The 22,397-nt window shown below is 43.5% G+C and overlaps 1 protein-coding gene across 1 annotated transcript in view; it reads left to right on the forward strand.

Annotated features, from left to right (window-relative positions):
* The window catches only part of LOC107296047 (membrane-associated guanylate kinase, WW and PDZ domain-containing protein 2-like), a gene marked incomplete at its 3' end in the record, with an annotated part of 340,452 nt that extends 325,505 nt beyond the window's left edge, over positions 1–14,947 (forward strand). Inside the window, exon 11 of the mRNA XM_029285961.1 lies at positions 14,312–14,947. Coding sequence (XP_029141794.1) covers positions 14,312–14,947 — 636 coding nt within the window. The remainder of the gene's footprint in view (positions 1–14,311) is intronic.
* Positions 14,948–22,397: the final 7,450 nt, after the last annotated feature.

Raw genomic sequence — 22,397 nt, forward strand, 5'->3', positions numbered from 1 at the left:
GCTAGATAAGAGTTAACAGAATTCAAGAAGGGTCTGGATTTGGAGAGTTTGTGGATATGTAATGATTCTAGGCTGAGTCCTCTCTTGACTCCACTCCCAGGCTCTGTCTCCTCATAGATAAACTCCAGAAGGAGGAGGAAGCACACCCATAAAAAATTATAACTAATAGCTTTTGGTTTTCTGTTGACAAAGAGTGTGATGACCCAGGGCACATCACAGAGACAATGCAGTCAGCTGGCAATTCCAACAGTTCTTTTATTGCTCCAAATTCTCCCCAAATGCTCCCACGTTTGCTGGAAAGCCTCCAACGAAAGAACACACACATACCCCTTCAGCCGACTCTGGCTGAAAGTAGGTTCAAATACAGTCTGAGTAGCATAAGAAAGTACTCAAGGCCATAGAGATAACTAGGAAGAAAACATAAACTTAATGAGTCTGTTTGAATTCTAGCTTGCCTGAGCAGTTTTCAAGAGAGAGAATCTGAAATACAGTCCGAGGTCTTTAAACATTCAAGTAACGTGGTCAGACAGTCCAATAGTTCGAGTTTCCAGGTTTCCAAACAGAAGTCACAGAACAAGAGATCAGCGACAATACACAACACTCCAAGGAATCAGCGTTTGTTCCCGACAAATGCCCCTCCCCACAGCATCTCCTTAAATCTCCTTCTCCAGGTGTGCCTTGTGGAGAGGGGCAGGATGCTCTTCTCTGGAGTAGTTGAGCCTGCCTGCATTGTTCCCTCCTTCTCTCCACTCTCCGTGCTCTAGGATCAGGTGGGGGTGGCCCTTGCTCATCGCCTGAGCTCTGCCCCTCCTGTTCCTCCTGTCCCAATCCTGAAGGGCCCTGGCCTGCCTCGGCCTGCTCTTCCCCACATGCCTCTGAAGCCACAGACCCCTTTCCCTCCACCTCCAGGGGGTCCCGTTCCAGCTCATTTTCCTCCGCAGATTCAGGCTCAGACGGAGGCATGACAAAGAGTGATAAAAAAAAAACTAATCTGGAAGAGATAACGGGCCTGTCTTAACTTCTCATTTTATTCATTATTGATAAATTACATGTATTGTTTTACCTCATGAGCTACCCAGTGAGTGATAAATATATAAATGCTCTTGCATACAGAAATGACAGCTAAGGAAGGGCTGTGATACCATATGGAACTTCATAAGTTAGAGTCTGTCTTTTGAGTTCGGTTATTCAAATGTTTTAAAATTTTGGTTTTAATTAGTGGTGTTTTTTTTTCAAATATGGAGGCAAGGGATTCTCAAGGATTTCTTTTTCACGAAATAGAAATTTTTTGCTTAAAGTGGTACTGAGCCACGTAGGATGCAAATGAGAGTGTCAGAGTTGAGGGGAGATGGCAAAAATAGAATATACTGTATATTCTTAAAATTATGAAGGGAAATACGATACCTTAATTTTTTTTCTGAATATTGCATAGGTTTGGAGGAACTGCTAGGTATGGAGTCCAACTGTTTCATTCAACATTTCTAAGTACCGTAAGGGAGAAATATTAAAAGACGCTTGCTCCTGGGGAGGAAAGCTATGGCAAATCTAGATAGCATACTAAAAAGCAGAGACATCACTCTGCCAACAAAAGTGCGTATAGTCAAGGCCATGGTTTTCCCAGTTGCAATGTACGGCTGTGAAAGTTGGACCATAAGAAAGGCTGAGCGCCAAAGAATTGAGGCCTTTGAACTCTGGTGCTGGAGAAGACTCCCGCGAGTCCCCTGGACTGCAAGGCGATCAAACCGGTCAGTCCTAGAGGAGATCAACCCTGACTGCTCTTTAGAAGGCCAGATCCTGAAGTTGAAACTCAAGTACTTTGGCCACCTAATGAGAAGGAAGGACTCACTGGAGAAGAGCCTAATGCTGGGAAAGATGGAGGGCAAGAGAAGAAGGGGACGACAGAGAATGAGGTGNGCTAGATAAGAGTTAACAGAATTCAAGAAGGGTCTGGATTTGGAGAGTTTGTGGATATGTAATGATTCTAGGCTGAGTCCTCTCTTGACTCCACTCCCAGGCTCTGTCTCCTCATAGATAAACTCCAGAAGGAGGAGGAAGCACACCCATAAAAAATTATAACTAATAGCTTTTGGTTTTCTGTTGACAAAGAGTGTGACGACCCAGGGCACATCACAGAGACAATGCAGTCAGCTGGCAATTCCAACAGTTCTTTTATTGCTCCAAATTCTCCCCAAATGCTCCCACGTTTGCTGGAAAGCCTCCAACAAAAGAACACACACATACCCCTTCAGCCGACTCTGGCTGAAAGTAGGTTCAAATACAGTCTGAGTAGCATAAGAAAGTACTCAAGGCCATAGAGATAACTAGGAAGAAAACATAAACTTAACGAGTCTGTTTGAATTCTAGCTTGCCTGAGCAGTTTTCAAAAGAGAGAATCTGAAATACAGTCCGAGGTCTTTAAACATTCAAGTAACGTGGTCAGACAGTCCAATAGTTCGAGTTTCCAGGTTTCCAAACAGAAGTCACAGAACAAGAGATCAGCGACAATACACAACACTCCAAGGAATCAGCGTTTGTTCCCGACAAATGCCCCTCCCCACAGCATCTCCTTAAATCTCCTTCTCCAGGTGTGCCTTGTGGAGAGGGGCAGGATGCTCTCCTCCCAAGTAGTTGAGCCTGCTTGCGTTGTTCCCTCCTTCTCTCCACTCTCCGTGCTCTAGGATCAGGTGGGGGTGGCCCTTGCTCATCGCCTGAGCTCTGCCTCTCCTGTTCCTCCTGTCCCAATCCTGAAGGGCCCTGGCCTGCCTCGGCCTGCTCTTCCCCACATTCCTCTGAAGCCACAGACACCTCTCCCTCCACCTCCATAGAGTCCCGTTCCTCCTCAGAGTCAGGCTCAGACGGAGGCATGACAAAGAGTGATAAAAAAAAACTAATCTGGAAGAGATAACGGGCCTGTCTTAACTTCTCATTTTATTCATTATTGATAAATTACATGTATTGTTTTACCTCATGAGCTACCCAGTGAGTGATAAATATATAAATGCTCTTGCATACAGAAATGACAGCTAAGGAAGGGCTGTGATACCATATGGAACTTCATAAGTTAGAGTCTGTCTTTTGAGTTCGGTTATTCAAATGTTTTAAAATTTTGGTTTTAATTAGTGGTGCTTTTTTTTCAAATATGGAGGCAAGGGATTCTCAAGGATTTCTTTTTCACGAAATAGAAATTTTTTGCTTAAAGTGGTACTGAGCCACGTAGGATGCAAATGAGAGTGTCGGAGTTGAGGGGAGATGGCAAAAATAGAATATACTGTATATTCTTAAAATTATGAAGGGAAATACGATACCTTAATTTTTTTTCTGAATATTGCATAGGTTTGGAGGAACTGCTAGGTATGGAGTCCAACTGTTTCATTCAACATTTCTAAGTACCGTAAGGGAGAAATATTAAAAGACGCTTGCTCCTGGGGAGGAAAGCTATGGCAAATCTAGATAGCATACTAAAAAGCAGAGACATCACTCTGCCAACAAAAGTGAGTATAGTCAAGGCCATGGTTTTCCCAGTTGCAATGTACGGCTGTGAAAGTTGGACCATAAGAAAGGCTGAGCACCAAAGAATTGAGGCCTTTGAACTCTGGTGCTGGAGAAGACTCCCGCGAGTCCCCTGGACTGCAAGGCGATCAAACCGGTCAGTCCTAGAGGAGATCAACCCTGACTGCTCTTTAGAAGGCCAGATCCTGAAGTTGAAACTCAAGTACTTTGGCCACCTAATGAGAAGGAAGGACTCACTGGAGAAGAGCCTAATGCTGGGAAAGATGGAGGGCAAGAGAAGAAGGGGACAACAGAGAATGAGGTGGCTGGATGGAGTCACTGAAGCAGTAGGCGTGAGCTTAAATGGACTCCAGAAGATGGTAGAGGACAGGAAGGCCTGGAGGAACGTTGTCCATGGGGTTGCGATGGGTCGGACACGACTTCGCAACTAACAACAACAAAGAGAGAAATATAGAGATATTTTCAGATTAGATTCTGAAATCAATTTCGCTGCTTTACCAGGTGATTCACTATGGAGAACGGAAAGTTGAGTGTCATTCAATTACTTCTATACTTCTGAAGAACGTATTATTGACATGGTATTTATTTATAACTTTACCTTATAGTCTCTTAGTTGAGTGCTGAACTTGAGCCAATTCTAATTAAAATGGAGCATACAAAATAAAACTCCACAACAAATGCAATCTTCTGCAACACAAGCACTCTGTTTTGTTCATATGAACTATTGAACTTTATTGGATGGATTCTACTGAAAATTTTATGAATACTTGCAACGGCTCTTTTTGTTTGAGAGAAAGGAGTATATTGGGAAACGCTATAAATTTATTTGAGGTCATTGCTCTTCATCCGTCTGGGTCAAATATTTTCCAATCTTTTTTTTATACACGTGACATCTTTCATGGTGTATCATAATGTTTTAGAGACAGCTTGGGAAATAAACATTATCAACCTCCTCCTAATTTATTTTGCCCTTGTTTTCTCAGAAGACACCTAAACAATTTGTGGACTAAATTAAATGGTGAGGTGCATATCACCATATTAGATTGCACGTCTCTTCCAATTTATCAAGACAGGGGAATCTAATTTCTCTCTGCCGAGAGAGGAAGCTGTAAAGCCTTTTGAAAAAGACTTCTGCATAAATATGAGCTAAAACACAATCTGTTTTCCACACAAGTCCTAAAACTAAATAAGAAGAAACTAATTAAACAAATGAGTAAAAAAAAACATTATACCGATCCATTGATTTACTGGAGAAAACAATCCAAAGCTACGTATTTGGACCACACATGGAATTCTACATCCAGTTCTGGTCACCACAATATATATAAAAAATGTTGAGACTCTGGAAAGTGTGCCGAGAAGAGCAACAAAGATGATTAGGGGGCTGGAGGCTAAAATAACAATAGCGATAGCTGTCATGGTTCTGGTAGATGAGACCATATACAGTAAATCAGAATTCCGAGGCTAAAGGCTTCCTCAAAGAACACGTTTATTGGTTATAAAGTATCGGCATGAACAAAAGTGAAACCAAGTCTGAAATCCCCCCCCCCCAAAGAGTTACACTATTACAAAGTTAAACTTTCCACCCCAAAGCTATGCAATCAATTACGTGTCCCAATAGAATAGATTGGCGGGCTTTCTAACAGTACACCCATCCCCCCAATCCGACTGATAGAAATGACCTTGGTTCCCATGGGACAGAAAATTGTTTAGACTAGCAGAAAACCTCCACTTCCCCCCTCCCATTCTCGTGGCAATATAGAACAAGCAAGATGGCTTCAGCCAGATTCGTTGTAGAGTTGACAGTAGCGCTTAGACTTATATACCACTTCATAGTGCTTTACAGCCCTCTGTAAGCAGTTTACAGAGTCAGCATGTTGCCCCCAACAATCTGGGTCCTCATTTTACCGACCTCGGGAGAGTGGAAGGCTGAGTCCATCTTGACCTGGTGAGAATCGAACTGCTGGCAGTTGGCAGAGTTAGCCTGCAATACTGCATTCTAACCACTGCGCCACCATGGCTCCTGAAAACATACAAAGAATCGTTACAGGAATTGGGTATGTCCAGTATAATGAAAAGAAGCACTATGGTGAGACATGATAGCAGTGTTCCAATATTTGAGGGGCTCCTACAAAGACAAGGGGGTCAACCTTGCCAAAACTGGAAAAAATGAATCGAAATTAACCAAGGAGAGAAGCAACCTAGAACCAAGGAGACATTTCCTTACCATGAGACCAATCAACCAATGAACTAGCTTGCCTTCAGAAGTTGTGGATGCTCCATCACTGGGGTCTTTCAAACATTTAAGCACCACCATATATAATTTCCAAAGTTCTTAAATCTAGGTATTGTATGAATGGGGCAGGATGTTACATAATGATAAAATATGACCTATTGTAAGGTGAATGGGAAAACCAGATTCACTTAACAATCATGTTACTAAGTTAACAGAATAACAGAGTTGGAAGGGACCTTGGAGGTCTTCTAGACCAGCCCCCTGCTCATGCAGGAAACTCTAAACCATTTCAGACAAATGGTCGTTCAGTCTCTTCTTAAAATCCTCCAGTGTTGGAGCATTCACCGCTTCTGGAGGCAAGTCCTTCCACTGGTTAATTGTTCTCACTGTCAGGAAGTTTCTCCTTAGTTCCAGGTTGCTTCTCTCCTTGATCAGTTTCCATCCATTGCTTCTTGTCCTGCCTTCAGGCACTTTGGAGAATAGCTTGACTGCCTCTTCTTTGGGGCAGCCCCTGAGATACTGGAACACTGCTATCATGTCACCCCTGGTCCTTCTCTTCATTAAACTGGACATACCCAATTTCAGCAACCGTTTCTTATATGTTTTAGCCTCCAGTCCCCTGATCCTCTTTGTTGCTCTTCTCTGCACTCTTTCTAGTGTCTCAACATCATTTTTACATCGTGGTGACCAAAACTGGGTGTAGCGTTCCATGTGTGGCCTTACCAAGGCCTTGTAAAGTGGTATCAACACTTCACGTGATCGTGATTCTATCCCTCTGTTAATGCAGCCCAGCACTGCGTTGACTTTAACGACTGCAGTGATTCATTTAACAACTGTGGTAAGAAAGGATGTAAAATGGGGGAAAACTCACTTAACAACTGTCTCACTTAGCAGCAGAAATTTTGGCCTCAGTTCTTGCCGTTAAGTCACCTGTATTTATTTATTTATTTCTTCTCAGCTGCACGGCAGGTGACAAGGCAACGCAAGGGCTCCCCTTCCCTGTACCTTTTAGTACAGTATTCACACCTGAGCTTTGAGATGGTCAAAAACAGTTTCAATAAAAATAAAGGAAAAACAGCCAATAAAAGGATAGAAAACTTATACACTTCGAGGAACAGAATCCAAATTCTGTCTTTTCTTCCGACAGGAAGAGTGTTGTCCATTAAATGTTCGTGATGTCATGCTATTCTTTGTACCATTAAATAAATTGAGTTCTGGCCAAAACTTGGAAGATTATACCGGAGTCGTATTATTACTCGGTTTCATTCATTTGCCATTAAGGAAATGAACACCTCATCTATTTTTGTGTCTGAATTGGATCTCACTTCTGTTCCTTAATTAAGAGATGGGAAATGTGAGGAAATGGTAGGATGTTCAAACAGGCCATTTATTTTCTTTTTCATGGAGAGAGCTTTTTAATATTCCTACGTGTTTTTCGTTGTATCGGAAGGTGAGCCCCTGACATACTGTAGCCAATTTAATTTGTTCCTCACTATACCTTTGGGGAACAGCCTCTTAAAATCCATGAGGCAGACATTTTTTGCGGTTAAAAATGAAAAATACTCTTCCTCATTTTTCGACTGCTTAAAACTTTCTGCGCTCCTTCACAAAATGAACTTTAAGAGGGCATTGAGAACGGATCGGTGGCCCTCTTTAAAGTCCGCTCCCATCTTTCCAATCAAACGACGATCATTTCATGGATCCTATTCTCCTAATCAACCTATTCTCCAAAGCAGGGCTTTTCCACCTTTTCACCCATTGTACCACTTTTAGGAGATGGCAACATCCGAGTACCACCAGTCGCCTAGCAAGGTGTCAAAAACTTGATGACCAAAAAAAAAGAAAAAGAAAAAAGTGATAAAGTACAGGTAGTCCTCGACTTACAACAGTTCGCTTAGTGACTGTTCGAAATTACAATGGCACTGAAAAAAGTGCCCCCCGAGCCATAGCCGAGCAAGACACCTGCCTGCCTGCCCACCCAGCCGCACTCTTCCTCCTGTCTGCGGTTTTCATTGTTGTGAGCATTTCTGTTGAGGATTGGCAGCGGGGGTGGGGTGGGGGGTTGTTTGGTTTTTATTCTCCCCGTCTGCTGGGTGGTTGCAGCAGGTTTTGGTCATTTCACATGACCCTGGGACACTGTGACCATCATAAATATGAATCAGTTGCCAAGCATCTGAATGTAAATCACAAGACCCTGGAGATGCTGCAACATTCCAGCTGATCGGCGCTTCTTCAGGGCTCAGCGGAAGTGCCAGGATCAGTGCTGCTTTCCAGCTGATTGGTGCTTCTTCAGGGCTCAGCAGAAGCACTAGGATCAGAGCCAAGATCCAGCTGGAGCCTCGCGCTGATCCTGGTGCTTCCACTGAGTCCTGACAGCCCCGAAGAAGCGCCGATCAGCTGGAAAGCGGCACTGATCCTGGCACTTCCGCTGAGTCCTGACAGCCCTGCAGTTCCAGCCATCTCTCACTCAGGTTTGTGCCGTGCTGCCACCGGTTCAGCTTATTCCCCTCCCCCAATACCACTTTTCTAGGATGGCCATGTATCACCTGCCAGGTGCCAATGTACCACAGGAGGTACCCGTACCACTGGTTGAAAAGCTCTGCTCCAAAGCACCTGAGGAGAGGACAGGTTCTGATCACCATGATTTAAAAAGACGTTGAGACCCTAGCAAGTGTGGAGACAAGAACAACAAAGATGATAAGGGGTCTAGATGATAGCGATGAGTGATTAAGGGAACTGGTGAGGTCTAGTCTGACAAAGAGAAGGCTAGGGGTGATTTGATAGCTGTCTTCCAATCCTTGAAGGATTGTCACAGAGAAGAGAGGGTCAACCTATTGTCCAAAGCACCCAAGGGCAGGACAAGAAGTAAAGGATGGAAGATCATTAAAGGGAGAACCAACCTAGAACTAAGGAGAAATGTCCTGTCGGTGAAAACAATTAATCAGTGGAACGGCTTGCCTTGAGAAGTTATGGGGGCTCCATCACTGGAGGTTTTCAAGAAGAGATTGGACAGCCACTTGTCTGAAATGGTGCAGGGTCACCTTCTTGAGCAGGTCCCAAAGGTGCTTTTTCAAGAGGCAACCTTTGAAAAAGCACCTTTGGGGAAACCATGACCTGGATGCCTGAGAACCTCCATAGACTTCTTCAGCAGGTGGTTAGACTAGAAGACCTCCATGGTCCCTTCCAGAACTCTGTTAATTCTGTAATCTAGACCTGAAAAACCCTGATCTCAATGCATACAAAGCTTCAGATGAAGAAATAGCACACAGCCGAACAGTTGAGTAACACTTTTTACAACAGTGCTTCCATATAACCAAAGCTTTCACCTCAGGAGACTGTAAGCTCTCCCAAATAGTAGAGAATGTATGAAGGTTATTTTTTTCTCTATTCTTCAAAGCTACTGATATCCTGTTATCAGTTGAGACACTCCAGATTTTTATGATGGCCAAAAGAAGAGGAAGCTTATTTATGTACTGGTTGACGTGTCTTCCACATCACCTAACACTCTTCTTATTTCCAGCAGCCTTGATGTGAAAATATGTGCTATTTTTATTTATCACATCTTACTATCGTACAAATCTTACAAGTCCGTAATCGGTGCAGAATTTCTGCCCGTTTTTCACACTCTGCACTTGTTTGTGCTTTCCTTGCAGTTTTCCTCACTGCTGTTTGATATCTGCCACATCAGCAAATAATCAAAGTCTTTAGATTGTCACAATTCATTCTATTCTTCCTTTTGTGCCAAAAAAAAAAAAAGATAAGTTAAATGCTTCCATTTAAATAGAACACAATAGAAATGTAAATAGCCTCATCAACTAATCCACATCTGTTTCTTTGTAATTACCGGATGCATGATGGTTTAGCCCACACATTTTGAAAAGCCAGCTTTTTTAATTAACACACACACACACACACACACACACATTCAGGATACAAGCCAGGACTCTTTAAAGAGAACAGGAAAAAAAAGTTAAAAAGCTAGATGAAAACAGTGGCTCCGTACATAGTATATCTGTGTTTCGTTGTTATTCGGCAGCTATCTTTTCCGGCAAATCAAAACGGTTATTTTATCTACATGTAGGAAAGAGTCATAAAAATGTAAAATGAGGATCCCATTTTAATGGCTGATGTTTGCTGAAAAGTGTAGACCAATTTTCTTCAAATCAGGAGAAAACTCTGCTTACAACAAGGGGCTGAGTTACTGCTATCCTGTATCAGCAGATTTAACAAAACAGCAGTTTTGTTCTCTGAACGAGGTATAGTAGATAGTCCTTGGCTTGCAAACACTCATTTCCAATGCTAAGCAAGGCGGTTCTTAAGTGAGTCATCCCCAATTTTATGACCCTTTTCTACCACAGCTGTTAAGCAATAAAGATGATTAGGGGGCTTGAGGCTAAAACATACGGAGAACGGTTACAGGAATTGGGTATGTCTAATCTAGTGTAGAGAAGAACTAGGGGAGACATGAAAGCAGTCTTCCAATATTTGAGGGGCTGCCCCAAAGAAAAGGGGACCAACCTATTCTCCAAAGTAACAGAAGGCAGGACAAGAAGCAAGGGATGGAAAATTAAACAAGGAGAGAAGCAACCTAGAACTAAGGAGAAATTTCCTGGCAGTGAGAACAATTAATCAGTAGAACGACTTGCCTCCAGAAGTTGTGGGTGCTCCAACACTGGAGGTTTTGAAGAAGAGACTGGACAGCCACTTGTCTGGAGTGGCATAGGGTCTCCTGCCTGAGCAAGGGGTTGGACTAGAAGACCTCCAAGGTCCCTTCCAAGTCTGTTATTCTGTTATTTGATGCACATCCCATCACAGAGACATCTTCCATGCAAGAAAGGAAACTAACGAGATTGGAAACTATCGTTTCATGTAACTATCAGGGAAACAGGCAAAAGTAGACTGAGTTGTCCACAACTCCATCACACACACTTTTAATTTAGAGGGAGACATGATCTACAACCAATTGTATCCTTCCTAAATAAATGAGCACTTGTAATGAGTTGGGAAGCACCTATCTTTCAGCAACGGAGTTGGATATTTCCATAAATTCTATTGCTGTGGCGTCAGGCTGGAATCTTCCTTGGAAAATTTTCTGTTTCAACTGGTGATGTTTAGACAAACTGCAATGTACTTCTTTCTCCGAGGTTCCCATTTCTGCTGCCAGATTTCCGTGAGTTTATTCACCAAACTGAGCTGCTTGTGTAGGCAAGTGGACAATGATTGACACGTATTGGAGAATAAGTAATAGGCTAAACCTCTCGGGTTTTATCAAATCCTTCATCAAATCTAGAAAAAGACTCAGCAGGGGCTCCTCCATAATAGACAAAGAAGAGAACAACAAACGAAGCAACGTTGTCATTCCATACATTGCAGGAATGTCTGAAAAGCGCAGGAGGATTTTCAACCAACACAACCTACATGTACATTTTAAACCCAAGCTTGCCCACCCCAAGGATAAAACACCCAGACACAAACTGAGCAATGTGATATATGCAATACAATGCAGTCAGACATGTGCAGATCTGTACATCGGAGAAACAAAATAATCACTTCACAAATGCATGGCACAACATAGGACAGTAGTGGCGAACCTATGGCACGCGTACCAAAGGTGGCACTCGTAGCCCTCTCTGTGGGCACATGCGCCATCGCCCCAGCCCCGCCTCCCCCCACGGCCCCCTCCTCACCAGCAGCCCCCCTGAAGGAGAGTCGCCCCCAGGTACGGCCTGCATGGAGCAGCTCAGCGAAGCACATGGTAGCAGGGACAAGACTCCACCCTTGTGCCCCATCACGCGTAGATGATGCTGCAGGACGCGGGTGGAGGGGATGGCCACCATGATGCTGCTGGGCCACCTGGGCAATCTGCTATGGCAGGCTGTGGAGGCTGTGGGTAGTCATGCGGGTGGGTGGGGTGGGGTGTAGTGGGGGCAGGGCAAGGGGACGGAGCGGGGGCAGGGGCGGAGCAGGTGGGATGGTTTTGGGGCACTCAGTCTCTAAAAGGTTTGCCATCACTGATATAGGAGAACAAACCCATCAGGAGAAGATTCGGCAGTTCATCTGCATCTGAAAAACAAAGATCTTTTGAAGACAGCAAAGTCCACATTCTGGACAGAGAGGACCACTGGTTTGAAAGAGAGGTCAAAGAGGCCTCAACAGAAGGGAAGGGATACAACACCACCTATCTCCTGTTTACAACAAAGTCTTTTCAGCAGTTCCAAGAAGGTTCCACACACACTTTTCTGGTGACCCAGAGAGCACAGATAAACCTCCAAGTGGCCTCAAGAGCTCTCAGGGAGAGTGCTAACGATCAGAGGACCGCAAAGCAATGTGATCCTTTCAACCCCCGCCTCCCCATTCTTCCATCAACCCCCCCATCCTGCCAAAAGCGATGAAGCGTCTTGGATGAGAAGTGAAAGATGTTCAAAGTCCAGTTGCCTGTTGAAAAAAGCGCCTTTGAGACAACTGTGACCTGGATGACTGAGAAATCTCCACAAGCCACTCTCGAGTTTTAACTAACATTATTATGTCTTGTAAAACCAAGATCATGGCATCCGGCCCTCTCAATTCCTGGCAAATAGACGGGGAAGAAATGGAGGCAGTGACAGATTTTATCTTCTTGGGCTCCAAGATCACCTCAGATGGGGACTGCAGCCAAGAAATTAGAAGATGCTTGCTCCTGGGGAGGAAAGCCATGGCAAATCTAGACAGCATCCTAAAAAGCAGAGACATCACCCTGCCAACAAAAGTGTGTATAGTCAAGGCCATGGTTTTCCCAGTTGCAATGTATGGCTGTGAAAGCTGGACCATAAGAAAGGCTGAGCGCCAAAGAATGGAGGCCTTTGAACTATGGTGCTGGAGAAGACTCCTGCGAGTCCCCCGGACTGCAAGACGATCCAACCGGTCAGTCCTAGAGGAGATCAACCCTGACCGCTCTTTAGAAGGCCAGATCCTGAAGTTGAAACTCAAGTACTTGGCCACCTAATGAGAAGGAAGGACTCACTGGAGAAGAGCCTAATGCTGGGAAAGATTGAGGGCAAGAGAAGAAGGGGACAACAGAGAATGAGATGGCTGGATGGAGTCACTAAAGCAGTAGGCGTGAGCTTCAATGGATTCCAGAAAATGGTAGAGGACGGGAAGGCCTGGAGGAACGTTGTCCATGGGGTCGCGATCAGACACTTCGCAACTAACAACAGCAACATTATGTCTTGTAGGCCTTGATGTTCAGTCTGGAGTTCCTTGTAAGCTTTGAATTCTGCACATTTGTCCTGCACATTTGTCTTGTTGATTTGGTTCCCCGATGCTGCTAAGCCATTGCTTTAGATTAAGAAGCTGTCAGTAGCCAAACCACTATTTCTCAACGCAGTTCAGGGGTCAGGAGATTGCTGATGACACAGCGGTGTAGTTTTAAAGCAGCTCCAGATAATAAGTCATGTTCTGTCACTGTGTTGTTTTTTTTGTGGGTCAGCCCCGGAGCAGATTATTCGTGGGTACAAGCCTGGCCTTATCGATCTGCATCTTCACCTTATTGTGTAGGCAATTTTACTGTCTTTTTTTTAAAAAAAATCCGCACCTATTACAGCTCGTAGTGTGTGAGCCTGTTTCTGATAAGCTGTAACAAATAAAGTTGTATCTGCAGCTTCATCTTAGAGGTTTCTTGAAATGTGATCCTGGGCGTTATCCCAATTTACACATGGGAATATGGAAAACCTGGTAGCGATTTTTGTGGGCTGTCAGTGTAAGCACTGCCTATATTATAAGCATGTTTTTGGTGGGTGGGCATTGCATTTATACCGAGAAGAAAAACAATTGAAACTTTGCTGTGAACAGAAATGGTGACATCCCATGTAAAATGACAAGGACTCCCATTTCATATGCCTCTTTAGAAGGGGCGTTTAAAGATTAATTTCCGTAACAAACCTTGAAAAAAAAATTGGGTTGCAGTTAGGAAGAAAAACTAAAGCTGCAACTCTGTTTATATAGTGGAAATAGAACATTTTTCTCTTCGTCGCCTTCTTTCCGTGTAATGTAGTTTTCAACTTGAAAATATCTATAAACGTGGAGTAAAATCTTTGAGACAATATTCAAGTGCCAATTTTAGTTTTCTACAAGTGGTCCTCAACTTACAACAGTTTGTTTAATGTCTGCTCAGAGTTATAACGACACTGAAAAAAGGGACTTATGAGCGTTTTTCAGTTATGACCGTTGCAGCATCCCCACGGTCATGTGATCAACATTCAGACACTTGGCAACCGACTCATATTTATGACGGTTTGCAGCATCCCGGGGTCACGTGATCCCCTTTTGCGAGCTTCTGACAAGCAAAGTTAGAGCCAGATTCACTTAACAACCATGTTACTAACTTAATAACTGCAGTGATTCACTTGATAAGTATGGCACTTAAAAGTGTCTCACTTAGCCACAGATATTTTGAGCTCAATTTTGGTCGTAAGTCAAGAACTACCTGCATTATTCCCTGTCATTTTAAGCAATTATCTCAGTAGCTGCAACATCGTTGTTATCTTAAGACAAGATTACTGTGCCTCATGTTGTTGTTGTTGTTTCTAGGTGATGTTATTGTCTACATTAATGAAGTATGCGTCCTTGGACATACCCACGCGGACGTCGTCAAACTCTTCCAGTCTGTTCCCATTGGTCAGAGTGTCAACCTGGTGCTATGTCGTGGATACCCTTTGCCCTTTGACCCTGAAGATCCTGCCAACAGCATAGTGCCACCACTCACCATGATGGAGAGGCCTCCGGTCGTCATCAACGGAAGACATAACTATGAAACTTATTTGGAATACATTTCTAGAACTTCCCAGTCTGTTCCGGATATAACAGATCGGCCGCCACATTCTTTGCATTCCATTCCAGCAGAGAGTCAGCTTGATAGCACATTCCCACCACCCCTCCATGATGACAACATCTCCATGGCCTCGTCAGGAGCCACTCAAGCTGAACTCATGACCTTAACCATTGTGAAAGGGGCCCAGGGCTTCGGCTTCACCATAGCAGACAGTCCCACAGGACAGAGGGTGAAGCAAATCTTAGATGTTCAGGGCTGCCCTGGTTTATGTGAAGGTGACCTCATTGTCGAGATCAACCAGCAGAATGTACAGAACATGAGCCATGCCGAAGTAGTGGATATACTTAAAGAATGTCCGGTTGGCAGCGAGACTTCTTTGTTTATCCATAGAGGAGGTAAGTCTGGGAAGTCTACTCAATTACATTAATTTGTGCGAAAGTTTTAAAACATGCTTCCTATATCAGTGTGTTATGAAATAGAAGACAGCTACCTCCTTAAATATAGTAGGTGATGATGATGGTGATGGTGATCATGATGATGGTGACCATGATGATGGTGATCATGGTGATGATGATGATGGTGATGCATGGTGATGGTGATGATGATGGTGATCATGGTGATCATCAGGATGGTGATCATGATGATAGTGATCATGACGGTGATCATCAGGATGGTGATCATGATGGTGATCATGGTGTATGGTGATCATGGTGGTGGTGATGGTGATCATGATGGTGATGCATGATGATGGTGATGGTGACCATGATGGTGATCATGATGGTGATGCATGATGATGGTGATGGTGACCATGATGGTGATCATGATGATGTGCATGATGGGGATGATGATGGTGGTGATGATGGTGATCATGATGATGATGTGATCATGATGGTGATCATGATGGTGATGATGTTATCCATTCAGTCATGTCCAACTTTTGACGACTCCATGGGCCAGGTCTCTCCACATCTTCCAATTGTGCACTACTTCTTTGATGTCTATGGAGATTCTCCGTCATCCAGGTCATGGTGGTTCCAAAGTGCTTTTTCAAGAGGCAACTGGACGTTGTTTCTCCTTGAAGACATTTCGCTTCCCATCCAAGAAGCTTCTTCAATTCTTTTCTTCAGGCAGAAGCTTTTTGGATGAGAAGTGAAACATCTTCAAGGAAAAACAAAGAAAGTCCAGTTGCCTTTTGAAAAAACACCTTTGGGTCTACTTCTTTGAGTTTTTCTATGCTCTGGCTGGTGTCGGCTTTAAGGGTGTCCAGTTACCGTGTTCTTAAATACAGTAAATAAAAAAATGCAAACGTAGACAAAACGCAATATTATAAATTCTTCTTCCCTGTGTTTTATTAAATACTCCCATGAAGCACTCACATGTGTTCATGAAAATTATGATATTCGTGTCATTTTGTTTGCTGTAATATTTAATACACTATAGGTAATCCTCAACGTACGGTCACAACTGAGCCCAAAATTTCTGTTGCCAAGTGAGACATTCATTAAGTGAGTTTTGCCTCATTTTACGGCCTTTCTTGCCTCTGTTGTTAAGTGAATCACTGTAGTTGTTAAGTTAGCAGCCCAGTTGTTAAATGAATCTGGCTTCCCCCATTGACTTTGCTTGTCAGAAGGTCACAAAAGGGGTATCTTCTGATCCTGGGACACTGTTCTATCCCAGCCTACGTGAGTCCTTGTTAAGCTCACAAGGAGACACCCATTTTGCAACAAGCAAGCTGGAACTGCAGGAAAAAACCAATCCCCTTTTATTATTCACAGACCTGAGTCAATGTCCAAGGCAAACAAACACGGGTCACAGAAACTCGATCCTCAACACAAACAGCTGCCTTCGGCAACCAGGACCTCCCACACCTTTCCTTTTATGATTCAGCCAAGGCGTGGCTTCCTAATGCCTTCTCCTTTGCCTTTGGAGCTGCCCCATTGCATTCCTCTGTCCTACTCGCTTCTCTTGCCTGCACATTCGTGCATCCGGGATTTGTCCCAGCTATTCTTCATCACTGTCCAACTCAGGCTCCCAGCACAACTGTGTCTCAGCCTGAGCGCGAGTAGAGGGGCCAGGCTCCTCCTCTGACTGTAAGTCTTGGAGCTCCTCAGAGCCTTCCTCTGACTCTAATGTCACTCCAGGCCCCTCCTCCTCATCTGATTCCTCAGACTCAGCTGCGGGGTCCACTGGCTGGCGAGAAATCACAACAGACACTGCAACCATCGTAATAAATATGAGTCAGTTGCAAGTGTCTTGATCACATGACCATGACGATGTGGCAACAGTTGTAACTATGAAAAATGGAACATTGTAACTTGGAACAGTCACTAAACAAACTGTTGTAAGTCAAGGATTACCTATACAAGTTGTTTCACATGTGTTACTTAAATGTGATTTTTTTTTCACTTGTGGACTGATCAAGCAGATTGCTCAGTCAAACTGGCTATGAACATGTACAGAAACTGGCTGTACGTAAAATAGGCACCCATATTTATATCCTGTAGATGCCTTAACTTTGAGACTATTCTCTAACTCAGAGGTCTTCAAACTTGGCCCTTTTATGACCTGTGGACTTCAACTCCCAGAATTCCTCAGCCAGCGTGCACATTGGCTGAGGCATTCTGGGAGCTGAAGTCCACAAGTCATAAAAGGGCCAAGTTTGAAGACTCCTGCTCTAACTGGATGATGTTTGATATAATCCATATTACAAAAAATAAGTTTCAGATTTTTACCCTTATCCGGCTGGCACGAATACATGAATGCTCACATCCATAAGTCATTTATAAACAATTACTACAAATTAAATTTAATTAGAAACTATCCTGAGGAATTAAAATTAATCGAACCTACTTGCAAAGGGAAAGGAATCCTAATTTGCTGTCTACAAATCTGGAGAAACAATAAAGGGACTTTATTGTTTAACATCCTGGAAACTGATAGAGAGGTGGTCTCGACTTAAAACAGTGGATTTAGCGACTGTTCGAAGTTACAATGGCATTGAAAAAAGGGACGTTTGACCATTTTTCATACATATGACTGCTGCAGCATCCCCGGGGCCATATGATCAAAATTGCTCACCAAATGGTTCATATTTATGACCGTTGCAGAGTCCAAGGATCACAGGATCTCATTTTGGGACCTTCTGACAAGCCAAGTCAATGGGGGAAGCCGGATCCACTTAACAACCGGGTTACTAACTGATCAACTGCAGAGATTCCCTTAACAACTGTGGCAAGAAAAGTCATAAAATGGGGCAAAACTCACTTAACACATGTCTCACTTAGCAACATAAATGTTGGGCTCCGTTGCGACCATAAAAGGTGATTAGGGGGCTGGAGGCTAAACCATATAAAGAATGATTACTGGAATAGGGTATGTCTAGTTCAGGGGTAGGCAACCTTGGCTCTTTTATGACTCGTGGACTTCAACTCCCAGAATTCCTGAGCCAGCCATGCTGAGGGAAAAGGGAGAGGTTTCCAAGCTGAGCCATGCCGGCTCAGGAATTCTGGGAGTTGAAGTCCACGAGTCGTAAAAGAGCCAAGGTTGCCTACCCCTGGTCTAGTTCAACGAAAAGAAGGACCAGGGTTGACAGGATAGCAGTGTTCCAATATTTGAGGGGCTGCCACAAAGAAGAGGGGGTCAACTTATTTTCCAGAGGGCAGGACAAGAAACAATGGATGGAAACTAGGAGAGAAGCAACCTGGAATTAAGGAATTAAGGAGAAACTTCCTCCTAACAGTGAAAACAATTAACTAGTGGAAGACTTGCCTTCAGAAGTTGTGGGTGCTCCATCAGTGAAGGTTTTCAAGAAGAGACTGTCTGAAATGGTGTAGGGTCTCCTGCTTGAGCAGGGGGTTGGACTAGAAGACCTCCAAGGTCCCTTCCAGCTCTATTTTGATGGATTGATTGATTCATTGATTGATGGTCATAAGTGGACTCATCAGTGGAAGTCCTGAAATACCAGCTTAGGAATTGATCCCTGCCTGAGTAACATGTACAGTATATTAACATAATCACAAAGGGGTTGAAAGATCTTAAATACTTGCAAAATATTTAGCTCTTTTTTATTGACTCTTCCATCTATTGTCTGTTGATCACTCAATTGTGCATTATGCTTCTGTTCTTCCTGTCTTGGTTGTCAGAAATGTTAAGTGTCAAAAGGCATCTGTTGTATAAACAAATGATGGTGGTTTAATTTTACAACTGAATTAACGATGGGAAATCTTCTCTGATTAATGATCCCCTTTCCCCCATTATTCCTGTCTCTTCCCTCATTTCTCAGTTGAACAGACTTACAGAATAACAGAGTTGGAAGGGACCTTGGAGGTCTTCTAGACCAACCCCCTGCTCAAGCAGGAAACCCTGCACTGTTTCAGACAAATGGTTGTCCAATCTCTTCTTTAAAACCTTTAGTGTTGGGGCATTCACAGCTTCTGGAGGCAGGTTGTTCCACTGATTGATTGTTCTCACGGTAAGGAAATTTCTCCTTAGTTCTAGGTTGGTTTGCTCCTTGATTCCTTTTCATCCATTGTTTCTTGTGTGGACTTCTGATGCTTTGGAGAATAGTCTGACCCCCTCTTTATCCAATTCCACTCTCAGCTGCCCATTCAAGTTTTCCTAAACTCTTTTGGAGCAATTGTGAACAATCAGCAAAGGGTTAAATAAATCATTTTTATCTAGAGACTCTAGAAAGAGTACAGAGAAGAGCAACAAAGATAATTAGGGGACTGGAGGCTAAAGCATATAAGGAACAGTTGCTGGAACTGGGTATGTCTAGTCTAATGAAGAGAAGGACAAGGGGAGACATGATAGCAGTGTTCCAGTATCTCAGGAGCTGCCACAAAGAAGAGGGAGTCAAGCTATTCTCTAAAGCACCTGAGTCCAGGACAAGAAGCAACGGATGGAAACTGATCAAGGAGAGAAGCAACCTAGAACTAAGGAGAAACTTCCTGACAGTTAGAACAATTAACCAGTGGAACAACCTGCCTCCAGAAGAGGTGAATGCTCCAACACCTCTTAAGAAGAGACTGGACAGCCATTTGTCTGAAATGGTATAGGGTTTCCTGCCTGAGCAGGGGGTTGGACTAGATGACCTCCAAGGTCCCTTCCAACTTTATTGTTGTTCTTATTATTATTATTATTATTATTATTATTATTATTATTAATAATAATAATAATAATAATAATAATAATAATAATAATACAAGATAGGATGTTATGTTGACCTCTCTCCTCTTCCCTATCAACTCTATCCCTATGTTAACAATTAATAAAACGACAATAGTAAAAAAATAATAGCATAAAATCCTTGCAACTTTCCTTATTTTTTTTCTCTCATTTATCTATAACTTTCCATGTTTCTAAACTGCAGGCTACAAAACCGTCCTTTTGTTTTAATTTTGAGAGTCAAACCAGTCCTTTCAGTATCCAAGGTCATCTTCTCTTATTCATTATGGGAGTATTCCTTAAATTTATTAGAATTTTGTCTTACAAAAGGTTGAAGTAGAGTCTCTCTTCCTCCTAGCTTCCGTCTAATTAATTTGAAAAGGAAGCCCCACCTGTATCACATTCTATTGTATTAAAATAATTCTTCAACAAAAGGTTTAAATTCTTTCTTTCTCTTCACACTTTGAAGGGCTAATATCATTTCTTTTTTTAAAAAAACAACATTTAATCCCTATTTTAGTTATCCCTTCCAACCCGTGAGCTCTTTGCACAATTTTGTCTCCTGCACAAGCTTTTGTAAATCTTTTTATGACATATTTTGGCTCTTACAAAGGGGGAGAAAAACCTCATTGACACATTTATATTCATTGCAGCTAGCTAGCTGATCCCCTGTGGATTCCTTTGGTCAAAAGGAAAAAGCAAAACCGAACACACGCTCCACCCCTTTTACACACCATCTCAACACCTAGACAAAAAGGTGGAGCCATCTCCACATCCCACCTTAGCAAGGAACATTTTTAATTTACTCTTTTTAATTTTCGGTCGCCGTAGGAAAAAAAAATATAAGAATTGTTCAAGACTGAGATAGGGAAGATTTTAATCGTGTCTTCTGGAAAGGATCTCTGTTCATTTGATTAACGAATTGATTTTTTGTTTTGTTTTGCTACAGTCTTTCTGATGATACCTTTTCCCCTTGCTAGATTATTCCCTTTTTTTAATTGCTGTTTTATTCTGTATCTCTCACGTCGTGACAAATGCTCTTGTCAAATCACTTCTCTTCAAATTGGTTTTTCAAAACAGGGACGAATTTGGCACATTATCTTCCCGCGACTTGATAAATACGACACTTGTGGGAGAAAGGTTTTCATTATTTCACTCGCTCAAATTGCTTCCTGAATTATTGTCTTCAGCATGAGCTGAAGTCTATTCCAAAACATACTTGAACCACATTTTGAAAGCAAACAACAAGGAGGATTTAAAAGTGGGATCCTTGGTGCCCTCTGACATCCCTGCAGACGTTTCATTACCAAACTAGGTAACGTCATCAGTGCTAGAAGGGAGGGGGGGGTCTGCTCTCAGTTTATATTCTAGGGCAGGGGTCCCCAACCTGTGGGCCGCACCCCACTACCGGTCTGTAGCCTATTCGCAACTAGGCCTCGTGAGTGACTGGCTGATGCACACACGTGTGTGCGCGCAGAGCCCCACTCATGCGAGCATCGTGGGCAATAGGGGCCCCACTCACATGAGCATTGCAAATGCTTGGGGCCCCAATTGTGTGTTCTGACCCAACTCCCCGAACACAACAGACGCACCAATGTTCCTTTTATTTAGGAATGCCAGCAGGTTCACACGGCTGCCTGTTCAAGTCTTTGGTTGCCTGCAAACAACGGAGCTTGCTCCCTTTTCCCCTGCAGGGGGTCTCCCAAACACCCAGAGTTAATCTCTGTCTCTCACCATGCTTGCAGCTGGCTCTTTTCCAACATAAGACACACACACACACTCAGAAGGCGCTCCGACTCCCAGCGCCACAGGATCCGAGGAAAACTCCGGCAACTTTCCAAACAAGAGTGAGGAATTCCAACTAGAAGTTAACCAGTGGTGGGATTCAGATGGTTCGCATCAGTTCGGCAGAACCGGTAGCTAATTTTTTGTTGCCGAGGCCCAGAATGGACTTCCGGAAGCGGCATCCACACAGAAAACCGGTTGTTCACATATTTGAATCCCACCACTCCTTCCTTCCTTCCTCCCTCCCTCCCTGCCTCCCTCCCTCCCTTCCTGTGGTAGGATTCAGGCAGTTCTCACCACTTCGGCAGAACCGGTAGCTAATTTTTTGTTGCCCAGGCCCAGAATGGACTTCCGGAAGCGGCATCCACACAGAAAACCGGTTGTTCACATATTTGAATCCCACCACTCCTTCCTTCCTTCCTACCTCCCTCCCTGCCTCCCTCCCTCCCTCCCTCCCTTCCTGTGGTAGGATTCAGGCAGTTCTCACCACTTCAGCAGAACCGGTAGCTAATTTTTTGTTGCCCAGGCCCAGAATGGACTTCCGGAAGCGGCATCCACACAGAGAACCGGTTGTTCACATATTTGAATCCCACCTACTCTCAGAGTATCTGAAGGCAAGACAAGAAGCAACGGATGGGAACTAAGCAAGGAGAGAAGTAACCGAGAATGAAGGAGAAATTTCCTGACTGTTAAAACAATTAACCAGTGGAACAACCTGCCTCTGGAAGTTGTGGAGGTTTTTAAGAAGAGACTGGACAGCCATTTGTCTGAAATGGTATAGGGTTTCCTGTTTGAGCAGGGGGTTTGATTAGAAGACCTCCAAGGTCCCTTCCAATTCTGTTATTCTGTTATTCTTCTGCCAAAGCACCTGAAGGCAGGACAAGAAGCAACGGA

This window comes from Protobothrops mucrosquamatus, unplaced genomic scaffold, assembly GCF_001527695.2.
Source record: "Protobothrops mucrosquamatus isolate PMUCROS unplaced genomic scaffold, P.Mucros_1.0 scaffold2615, whole genome shotgun sequence".
Taxonomy (NCBI): Eukaryota; Metazoa; Chordata; class Lepidosauria; order Squamata; family Viperidae; genus Protobothrops; species Protobothrops mucrosquamatus.